Source organism: Bufo bufo, chromosome 5 (genome assembly GCF_905171765.1).
Source record: "Bufo bufo chromosome 5, aBufBuf1.1, whole genome shotgun sequence".
Classification (NCBI taxonomy): domain Eukaryota; kingdom Metazoa; phylum Chordata; class Amphibia; order Anura; family Bufonidae; genus Bufo; species Bufo bufo.
The window spans coordinates 428,937,008-428,949,147 of NC_053393.1; the positions used below are offsets into that span (position 1 = coordinate 428,937,008).

At 41.7% G+C, this 12,140-nt stretch overlaps 1 protein-coding gene across 1 annotated transcript in view; it reads left to right on the top strand.

Moving 5' to 3' along the window:
* Window positions 1-11,024, top strand: part of LOC121002549 (nucleotide-binding oligomerization domain-containing protein 1-like) — a 104,157-nt gene extending 93,133 nt beyond the window's left edge. Inside the window, exons 7-11 of the mRNA XM_040433992.1 lie at window positions 424-507; window positions 2,257-2,340; window positions 3,928-4,011; window positions 4,609-4,692; window positions 10,899-11,024. Of these exons, the coding sequence (XP_040289926.1) occupies window positions 424-507; window positions 2,257-2,340; window positions 3,928-4,011; window positions 4,609-4,692; window positions 10,899-10,968 (406 nt within the window). The 3' untranslated portion in view covers window positions 10,969-11,024. The remainder of the gene's footprint in view (window positions 1-423; window positions 508-2,256; window positions 2,341-3,927; window positions 4,012-4,608; window positions 4,693-10,898) is intronic.
* The last annotated feature ends 1,116 nt before the right edge of the window (window positions 11,025-12,140 follow it).

A 12,140-nucleotide genomic window follows, 5' to 3' on the forward strand; every position in this document is an offset into this window, starting at 1 on the left:
AAACATGCTGTTCTTTAAACCCTTTGGAATATTACTAGCTTCTCATGATTAGCTAGAAAGTCCCAAAAGTCTCTCAGTGTTCATTAACCCTTTCCACAGTGCTGTGCAAATGAGCAGGATATATATGACAACATATATATTAAATGCAGTTACACAGTATTAAACAGTATGTCAATGTAAGTTAAGCCTTTATAGTAAAATAAAGTTGATGACTTTGCATAGGAGAAACAGGCAAATGTCCCCAGGGCACTACATTTATCTTAATTTTTACTCTTGAGTAGAGTGCTCCTGTGGATATAGAATAAGTTTGCATCTTGAGACAACCCTTTTAAGTGTATGAGCCAATATTGTGAAGAAAATACTATTCTTCTATTTTACTGCAATCACATCATACAAATATTGAATGTATCTATGTATTTGCAGGATGTGGGGAAATTGCATTGGTGACGAAGGGGCAAAGGCATTTGCGGAAACAATAAGAAATCATCCCTGCCTGGAAATTCTCAGGTTTATTTTAAACTTTATGTAAAAGCGTAATAATATTGTCATTCCTTATTTATATATAAAGGCACTTGGTAATAACATTCATCTTACAGTTGCAAAAAAAAAAAAACGACTGCCTGCATGCAGCTATTTTGTCCGCCAGAATGCCATACTTTATATCAGAAACCCAATTATAGCTAATGAAATCCGCTGGGCACCAGTGGTATCCAGCATATGCTGGATCTGTTGATTTCAGTTTTAATTTCTTATGCTGTTACAGAAAACTGGACTGTGAAGATAGGCTATTACTGTAACATGTAATGGGGGTCACTAGAGAAGCGGTCTGCATATTTTACTGTAAAGATCAGGTATGGACAGGATAGGGATAGTGTAAAATGTAAACTTTATGGATGTTTGTATGTTTGTGGTGAGTTTGTGCAGCTTTTTTGATGCTATGTAAATGTTTGGGTCATGACATCAATAAGCGGCCTAATTAACCTGAGAGGGGTGATTCAATGAGCAAGCGTTCATCTTCTTACTCCTTTTAAAAATAAAAAGACCCCCATATGTGAAAGTTAGAGAGCAAGTATGCTCTCTGATTAATGGGAAAATGGGGATTGATAACATACTGTCACGTTCGGGTGTGGGAGGGAAACACCACACCGAACATAAGAGGGAAAGAGGTGAGGGAATAAGGCCTGGAAACTAGGGAAGGAGATGGACACCTCCTAGAATAACCCTAATCAAAGTCCTGACTAACTACCAGTATGAACAGACCCCAGAGGTAGGTGAGTTCATACACCAAAACGGAAGGACGAACAGGACTCTCCCTTAGGCCTTAATACAAATGTCAGGGAATTGCAACACACAAAATAACACAAACAAAATACAAAAGGGAAAGAACTTCAACTTCACTTAACTTCAAGTGGCTATGGCAGCACCAGGAACTCAGCCGAGATCCACACACCAGCTATCCACAACTCAAACAGAAGTTATAAACTGCATAGCATAGTGGGAGAAACAACAATAAATAGAGATGGTTAAATGACCATAATAGCCGCAACTGGGGATAGAAGGTGTGGCAAGCACCAGAAACAACACAGACGTCATTTGATCCAAACGGAAAACATGTCGGATCAAACCACGTGTGGCCAGTCTCACCGATCTCCTGCCACCTGTCACGGGAATGTCTGTGACACATACACAGAAGTCAATTACCTTCCCTCATTGTTCATGTACAGATAGACAGGGACAGAGAAGTATCTGTGTGTCTCTCTCTTCCTGCAGCCTGTCTTTCACTGCCCCCCTCCTTTTCCTCCTCTTTCAGGCTGGTTGAGATCACAGCTGGCTGAAGAAGAGGGCTGCTTTATCCTGTCATATCTCAGGTTGTGTTGCAGCTAGAGATGTGAGCCTGGTCTTGTTTGAAAGCTGACACTCTAAGATATCCTTAGCTGTTCTACATTGAGAGCCTTTAGAAATCAGGCCAGCAGCTACAGTTGTAAATAAATGCACCTCTCACTAGGACCTGTTTCTAAGCATTGTAACTCATGATGTATAGTGGCTAGCATTGCGGTCTTGGTCTTGTATTCTAGCTTAGATTTTTAGCGTTAAAGCAATTCCTGGTATTTCTAGTTGCTACAGAGCTTCAGCTCCATAGTAGCAAGGATGTATGAGGTATGTCCTTGGCAGGAAAAGAGTTAAAGCATACTATAGAACTGTAAACGTCACTAACACTTATGTTATATTGTGTATCTTGCATATTTTTCTTTGTAGTTTGGCCTGCAATGGGATAACCTCAGTTGGAGGCAGATGCATTGCTGATGCATTACAAAACAACAAATCAATCAAAACATTATGGTAAATATAGCTTTATACATGGTTTTATATGGCCACAATAAGTTTACCTGCCTATGTATTGCCCATATCCTCACATAGCTTATTTCCCAGTATATAGATTGTATGTATAAACATATTGTAATTATAGGTTGTAAAATAACCAGCATTTTTCATCTATAGCAGATAATTAGACATAGGGAGGAGGTCCCCTTTATCGCCTGTTCTCTAGCTCCTCCTCTACCACCAACCTGGATACATAAATTCACGGATCTGAGAAGTTGTCATGGCAACCGGGGGCCTAGTGAAGGTGCCCAGTCCTAACATCTTAGGCTATTTTCACACTAGCAGCAGGGGAGTCTGGCAGGCTGTTCCGGCGGGTCAACAGCCTGTCAGATCCGTCCTGCCGCTAGTTCACGTGTGCCCCTGGACTGCCGCTCCGTCCCCATTGACTATAATGGGGGCGGGGCGGAGTTCCGGTGGCAGCACAGCAGTGCATGGCAAGAGGCAGCAGGAGTAAAAGTACGGCATGCAGTACTTTTAGCCCGGCTGCCTCTAGCCGTGCGCTGCCGTGCTGCCGCCGGAACTCCGCCCCAGCCCCCATTATAGTCAATGGGGACGGAGCGGCAGTTCGGGGGCACACGTGAACTAGCGGCAGGACGGATCCGACAGGCTGTTGACCCGCCGGAACAGCCTGCCGGACCCCCTGCCACTAGTGTGAAAGTACCCTTAGCATTCCTATTACACTCTGCCAGAGGTAGGGCTTAATGAGATGCCGCTACAGGCACAATATACTGCAATACAGAAGTGTTGCAGTGTATTATGCAAACAATAATAGTAAACATTAAAAAACAAATTTTCCCATATATTGTTTAAAAATAGAAACAATAAAAAATAAGCTAATTTGGTATTTCTGCATCCGAAGTTTTGTAATATCATGTTATTTACACAGGTCTGTACTACTAGTAAGCAAAATGGCACAAGAAAATGCGCAGGCTCAGATTGGCCCACCTGGGAACAGGTGAATCTTCTGCTGGGCCCCTGAGCTAGGTGGGCCCCTAGTCCCCCACCACCTGCACAAGCAGCACATGGTACAGCAAAATGCACTGCATATAGATAGGCAGTGTACAGTGTCTCAACCAGCCTATGTTCATATGAAAAACTCTGTAGATTATTTAACAAAGTAACCAGTTTATTATCATAGTCACATTGGGTGGCTAAGATGACTTCTAGGTACAGAGTCAGGCTAGCCATGTCCTCTTTCCCCAGGGACTTGCCCTCTCAAAGTCACTGCAGGGGCCCCCATAATCAATCATCTTGTAGTGTCTTGCTGTTGTTTCCTCTATATGTATTTGCATAGCCCCCAGAATGAATTTTATTGGTGGGCATCCCAGTGAAAGAATACACTGCACACATAGTTTGAGTCCAACTGTATTCAAAAGTAATGTGCTCATCCCACCTCCCGTGCCCCTCAGATAGGTGATTGACAGGCTGCTGTGTATAAGTAGCGGATTTGGCTTCTAGCTGTATGGACCTGTAATATGCTTTCTGTAAATAAACCCACCAGCCTAGAGTGTGCTTTTTTGTGTTATTTCTCAATGATTATTGTAGGTTGACAGAAAACAACATCACAGATGAAGCAACCGAGAGCTTTGCTGAAATGCTGAAAGTGAATGAGACTCTTAAAAACCTGTGGTGAGATCATATATAGTAATGGTATTAAATATTTCCACAGTTTTTCTCCCAGCGTCAGACTGGCCCATTAGAGTACCAGAGGATCCTCCAGTGGGTCCAGGATCTGATTCCATACTAAAGGTTCAGGAGAAAAAATCTTTTGGAGCCAGTAATTGCAACTAGGGTCTATTTATTTGAGTCAAAACCTTTTAGACTGATGATATAGAGGTTGGGCCCAGAGAATAAATTCCAATAGTGGGCCCAACAAATCCGAGTCTGACCCTGCTAGCACCCCACTCTTTTATAAGCCCGAAAGATCCTGCTAATTTCCACACACTTTAATTGTGGTCAAAGAATACAGATCTTTCAGAGTTGCTCAAAAATTGTTATCATGTCCCTTGAAATTATTTTGTAATAGTTCAAAGTGAAGTTGGAAGGACACTTTTAAGCAATCTGTAGTCTTTACATACACTTATTTTTGTAAATATGTCTTTATTTCACAGTTGTGACAAACATCTGGAATAGTAAAACGTCAAGGACAATTGACTTTTTGTACATATTGGTTTAGACAGTAAGATGTCTTCCTCTCACTACCTTCCCCATTTCTGTGCTCTGCAGGCTAAATAATAACCACATCACCAACATGGGAGCCAACATAATGGCAGAAGCCCTAGATCATAACACTGTTTTGGAGGACCTTAGGTAAGTATTAAATGTTAAAACTAAAGATGAGCGAACCAGCTTGTAACTAACTGAGCTCATTACAAACTTTTCAAAAATTCAGCTTTTTCAGGTTGATTTTGGGCAAATTCAGTAAAATGTGTGCCATTTTACTGCACATGTCAGCTGGACAAAGCACTAGAGAGGACGAAGAAGGGTGCATACATGACCCTAAGAGGAAAGGGGGGTGGCTTGCCCTGATTGGCTCTCAGGACGAAAGACAGCGTAGATGAGCCAATCAGTGCTTCAGCAGGCAGGGAGGTGCCCTAGTAGAAGAGGCAGAATGTCAGACTGTGAATGAGGGTGGATAGATCTTACAGTGTCTTCCAGAAAAAACGATCTTAGGGAGTCAGGGACAGTCAAAAGTCACAATAAAGCTTGTATTCTACTGCCAGGGACATTGAAGGGAAAGGCTAGAATTAGAAAAAAGAAGAATTGTATAGAATAGGGACAGGCAGGGAAAACTAGCAATAATTGCATAGTAGTTCATCAACTTGTGTTTTAGACTGGAGATTTTTTTGGGGGAATCTGAATATTTTAACAAACAAAAGACATTGGGCATAAATCTGTTAGTGGTGCTGATACTGAAGCATGTCCAAAATCAACTGGCATTAGTACAGTAGTGTCTTCAGTGTATTTGTGGAATGGGAAGGACATCTTATTGCTCCTCCCTGTCTTCAAGTTCCAGAATACAGATTTGCAAGCACTTCCATTTACTTTGTGTGACTATGTACATTTAGGCCAAAAAATGTCAGAGCTATGGAAGGGTTCTAAATTAAAGATGCAGAGCCAGAATATGGGTAGTAGCAGAACCAGCTATCCAGCCAGAAGTAGTGGTAATAGTAGTAGACCGCAGTTGTCCCTTGCTTTATTTTATTTTTTATTTAATGCACTTATATAGTGCTAATGTATTCTGCAGTGCTTTATAGACATTAGCATCAAGCTGTCCGCAATGGGTTCCCTATCAGTATGTCTTTGGAGTGGGGGAGGAAACCGGAATACCTGGAGGACACCCATGCAAACACAGGAAGAACATACAAACTCCATGCAGATATTGTCCATGGTCGGATTTGAACCTTTGACCCCAGCACTGCAAGGCAACAGTGCTAACCACTGAGCCACCATGCTTTGGAAAGTCGCAATATTATCATTAAGGAGAAAGAGGATGAGATTGTGAATAGGATGCAGTACTTCTCTCAGTCTCAGCAGGATGACATGGAGGTGATTTTGGAGTATGTCACCATGCCATGGAGCGAGTGGTCAAAAGGGTTCCTCCTCCTTGCAGCCCCAGAGAAGGCTTTCAGTGGAGTCCTATTAGTCTTCACTGACCCTTTCTAGTGGGACACTTTCCTTTTTCCGAAGAAGTGACAAGAAAACTACACCATGTCCTACAGCAGACAGTCAAGAGAGTCTCCATAATAATGACTTGTGTGAGAGAAGTCACCGTTTGGGCTGGCCCTGAGGAGGAGGTTCGGGAGGAGGCTGGGGACCCCATGCATAGCTGTGGTAATAGTGGCACATGTAGTCGTGGCATTGGTGGTGGGGGCAGCAACAGTGGCAGTTGAGGCAAATGCGGAGTAGGGGAGGGAGGCCCAGGAGCTCACCATGATGTCTCACAGTCTGATAAAAGTGACAGGCAGGGTGAGGACTCCAATGATGATTGTGCGCTGGACCTGAGAGCTGGATTGGGGTGCTAAGGAGGAGGCAACATCAGTGTAGAAGGGTGGCGGCAGCAATAAATAGCAGAGACAACAAACCTTCCAAAGAACAACCAGGGCCATGTCTGCTTCAGGATCTAGTGATGCTGTGTACACTGTTGGTGGGTTAGGCCCAAAACGTGCTCAGCTGCTTGTAGCTCTGTGCGAGCAACTCCGGTATAACATTTTTCTCCACAAAGTGAGCACACAAAACCACAGATGTGCAGGATTAAAAATAAGCCGTGGACGTTCAAACATAATCATAGGTACCAGAGGTCTATTGCAGCATATGAGGCGGCATCACTGGATCCTTTGGGATCCCATAACACTATGTTTAAACATCATCTGCCCCCAACAAGGGACAATTTTTGGAAGCTTTGGAATATGAAAAAGCATAACACATGTGACGGCGCGATTAGTTAGAGAGGACCTTTCATGGGTCCAGACATTATTAAATAACTAGCAGGTTATGTAGGGCATAGTGCAGGGATGTCATATCTCTTACTAGTTTAGACGATAAGATATATATATCGCGGCTCACCCGTATCTTTTAATATGGTTAAGGTGCTCTGTTTTTTGGATGATTCACCTCTTCATCCTATGTAACAATGGTAATCTAATTCAAAATAAAAACAGGCACTCACCAGCTGGTATGTATATAGTAGATATCTTTATATAATAAAATGATATGGTAATATAATTGCGCCTAAAATATACATAAAATACACATAAAATACAATAAAAGTTATGCTGTAAAGATCAATGTGCACTGAGATCTCTGGTGTTGGTACAAATCAGCTGATTCACTATATAGTATGCTATCTGGATGGGTATAGTAAAGTGCTCTTATATAATATAAGTAAATATCCTGTCCAAAAAAAAAGGAAAAAAAAAAAAAAAAGAATACGTGTTATATTGTGCAAACAGATATCTTGAGATAAATATCTTAAAATAAAGTGATAAAATCCAATATCCTGTGTGAAAAAATCAATTCAAGTGATGTCAAGTGACAAACTGAATGTCCTGTAAAAAACTCAATATCCTGTGAAAAAATTTAGTATCCTGTGCAGAAAGTGTCCTCTACAGGGCGTCCTGCAGAAGCCTTGTAACTGTTATAACTATGTCCGTCCAATATAGCAATGTTGTAGCAATATAAATCAAAGCAATTCCTGTGTTTCAATACCCCACAGAGTCCGCAGTCAGGGTTAGGCAGAATATATACGGTAAGTATAAAAGGGTGATCGGGTTTTGTAATTGGGGCGTCCCCCTATTTTCAAACCCTCTTACCTTCCCCTTTGAGATGACTGTCCTATATACGGTTACTGCTCCGGTGGTTGCTGGGTTTTTCGTATCACCCGAAAGTAACACAAGGGTTCCGACACTTGACTTTTTCCTGCTTACTGCAACCTGGTCTCACGGCGTTCCACAAGGTATCCTCGCAGGACCAGCCAGACGCTTTTCGAGGGTTCGCCCTCTTCTTCAGTGGCTACTGAAGAAGAGGGCGAACCCTCGAAACGCGTCTGGCTGGTCCTGCGAGTGTCAACTACCCACCCTAACCCGAGTAAAGACCTACCTAACACAGTATTGGTCACTACAAGATCTTCATACAGATCTAAACAGCAGTGAATGAAAAGTGGGTTCAACTTATCGCGAGACTACGCGAACTCTGCAGAGTGCTTCCTGGACGGTGACACGCAAAGAGGATACCTCGTGGAACGCTGTGAGACCAGGTTGCAGTAAGCAGGAAAAAGTCAAGTGTCGGAACCCTTGTGTTACTTTCGGGTGATACGAAAAACCCAGCAACCACCGGAGCAGTAACCGTATATAGGACAGTCATCTCAAAGGGGAAGGTAAGAGGGTTTGAAAATAGGGGGAGGCCCCAATTACAAAACCCGATCACCCTTTTATACTTACCGTATATATTCTGCCTAACCCTGACTGCGGACTCTGTGGGGTATTGAAACACAGGAATTGCTTTGATTTATATTGCTACAACATTGCTATATTGGACGGACATAGTTATAACTCTTACTAGTTTGTCTGGGCGCCGCTCCATTCGCCCAATGTGCCCCCCCCCCCCCGTTTACGTTTACCGCCTGGTATGCTAATGAAGCATCGGTACAGGGAGGAGGAGACTGCCCTGTTTCTTATTGGGCGTCTCCTTTTCCCTGGCTGTAGTGCTGTCCAATCACAGCGGAGAGCGTCACAGCCAGGGAGAAAACAAAACTCACCTTCTCCCTGGCTGTGATGCTCTCTTGTGTGATTGAACAGCGCTTCAGAGCGGTGGCCAGACAAACTAGTAAGAGATATTACATCCCTGCTTTATGCCTTACATAACCTGCTAGTTATTTCATATTGTCTGGACCCATGAAAGGTCCTCTTTAAACACATTGTATGTTAACACAGTCAAACGTGCGTTTACCCATAGCTATGTCAGTGTCACTCAGACACTTTTTTACTATTGCTGTCATTGCGTTCTAGAGCTTGGGGAGGGGGGGTAAAAGAAAAAAGTTCATAAAAAATAAACGAAAAGAGATACGTTTTTCTAAAAATTCTGAGTCCCTAGGAGACTGGAGTGTGTTATATGCAATTGGAGCCACTTTGGCTTGGTCCAAATCGATTTGGGTCAGAACTGAACTTTTTGAATCATTCGGCTAACCTGAACTGAACTGAATCTTAAGTTGTTCGCTCATCTCTAGTTAAATCCCCACTAGACCAGTGCTAAACAGTTTTCTTCTGCTTTTTCTTAATTGACATCCTGTTGTAAGATACATGTTCACAGACATTTGTGTTCGATAATGGTCTAGTAGGCCACAAACCACATCATCACTAATGTGGCTACATGTTGACATATTGCACAAAAGACACCCAAGTCTGGTATATGTGGCTGCTAACTGTGTAGTTAAAAAACAGCTAGACATATCACTACAGATTTACTAAGGCTACTTTCACACCTGCGTTAGGTGCGGATCCGTCTGGTATCTGCACAGACGGATCCGCACCTATAATGCAAACGCTTAGATCCGTTCAGAACGGAGCTGTTTGCATTACCATGAACAATATATATATATTTTTTTTGTTCATGATAATGCAAACGGATCCGTTTTGACTTTACATTGAAAGTCAATGGGGGACGGATCCGTTTGAAAATTGAGCCATATTGTGTCAACTTCAAACGGATCCGTCCCCATTGACTTACATTGTAAGTCTGGACGGATCCGTTTGCCTCCGCACGGCCAGGCGGACACCCGAACGCTGCAAGCTGCGTTCAGGGGTCCGCCTGCTGAGCGGAGGACAAACGGTGCCAGACTGATGCATTCTGAGCGGATCCGCATCCACTCAGAATGCATTAGGGCTGGACGGATCCGTTCGGGGCCGCTTGTGAGAGCCTTCAAACGGAACTCACAAGCGGAGCCCCGAACGCTAGTGTGAAAGTAGCCTAATCCTGTCTAATGTTTCTTGGCAAAGAAGATGTTCTTGAGCGTTAAGTGCCCTGTACAGTCATCCCCTTCTGAGATCTTTGCAGGAAGTAGAATCAGTAGTTACTATGGTTTAGGCAAAGACAACTCTACCTAGAACAGATTAAAGGGGTTGTGGCTACTGTTGGCCAACGTGTTTGTAAGATGATTATATGGCACTTACTAATATAGTCTTTGTTGAAATTCTGCACCATTTTCTATATTTCATAAGGTATGCCCCCTGTTTATAAAGTCTTTTCTGCCGTCCTCAGAGAGGTCCTGTCCATAAAATGACCAGGCAAATCACCTCCATGTGATGCTTCCTCCTTTGAAACACACTGCACCTGCCATCTTTGCTCTTTTGGGAGTTTAGTGCAGGTACTGTGTATTTGAATGGAGAAGGCATCGCATGACGGTGATTTGCCTAATCACATGACACTCCATCAGTAGCCATTTTATGGACAGGACCTCTGTGTGGATGGCAGAAAAGACTTTGTAAACAAGGGAGCATACCTTATGAAATATAAAAAATTGTGCAGAATTTCAACAAAGACTATATTAGTAAGTGCCATATAATCATCTTACAAACTATTTAACTGTTCTGAGTTCAGTAAGTCTATATTAATCTTGGTGGTACTTGTATCACTCTTCACAGTGCTGCACCACCTTGTATCTCCTCCTAACTGTTCTGAGTTCAGTAAGTCTATATTAATCTTGGTGGTACTTGTATCGCTCTTCACAGTGCTGCACCACCTTGTATCTCCTCTCTTATCTCTGTCTACCACCCTATTCATACTCTCTGTTCACTCATTGATCTAAGACTAACATCCTCCATATTTTGGACTTCAAACTCCCGTCTCCAAGACTTGCCCTAAAAGCACAAATATTTTAGGCAGGCCTTTAGCATTCCTTAATGTAACTCTTCTCCGTTCACCTACGGTATATAGACTTGTATTATTATATCAATATTAGATATTGCACCAATATATAATCTTTAGGTAAATATTGCATTTTTTTTATACATCTCTTTCAGTTTACATAAAAACCCTCTCACCCTTGATGAAGAAGAAGCTTTTCAGAAGAACTCAAGGATTAGAACCTGATTCCATAATGAAAAACCTAAAGAATGAGAGGAACAGAGGAAACTACAAACACTGGGTCCTGTTACACTTTACTGGTCATGGCAATATGCTATGCATATAACTTATTATAACATATTACGTCATTATGTTAAATTTTCAGTACTGTGAAAGCCATTTACAATCAATACATTTTATGCTTAAACATGAAAAACACTACGTTCTGCTTTCTATGTAATATTAAAATAACCCTACTAAATACTTACAGCACATGACATGTTATATAGTAGATGATAATTTCCTAGGAAATAACTGGGTTTCATCTATAAATAACTGTATTAATGCCTACGCAACCTATCAGATTTTGTCTAGAAGGTTAGAGAATAGGAGGAAGGCTCCTATTGCAAGCCCTATATTCATGGCACTAATGTTGGTTTAAATAGCATTTCTACTATAAACCGCTTAGTCAGAATGTCAGTTTATCATTGTTAGTTTGTCACTGTTATTTTGTAAAATAAAAGGGTGTTACTCAATGCTAGTTAGTGTTATGTTAAAAAAAAGTGTTTTAGCGTTAGTAGGTTTAAGTGTTGCATATAAAAAATAAAGACAAATTTTAAAAAGTAAAGCTACTTTCACATCTGTGTTGTGCTGTCCGGTTTTGAGATCCAGCACAGGGTCTCAAAACTGCAGCACAACACTCCAGTTTTGTCCCCATTCATTATCAATGGGGACAAAATTGAGCAAACCGGCACGGAGGGCACCAGAATGAATTCCATTCTGGTTTGTTGCGTTTCCATGCCGGAGACAAAATTGCTTCAAGCGAAACAGCCGTCAACTTTCCATGTACCCTACATCCTGTACCACAATGGAGCTTATTTTGGAATAAAGAAGATTTTTAGTGGTGAGTGCCGCAATCTTTTTTCTGTATTTACTGACCTATTATGGAATTTTTTTTACTGTAAATTTGTTACAATTTACTTCATATATCTATACGGTTTGTTATGTTTATATACAGTATTTTACAAAAGTAAGTACACCCCCTACCTTTTTGTAAATATTTTATTATATTTTTTCATGGGGCAACACTGAAAATCTAACACTTTGATACAATGTAAAGTAGTCAGTGTACAGCTTGTATAACAGTGTAAATTTGGTGCGCCCTCAAAATAACTCAACACACAGCCATTAATGTCTAA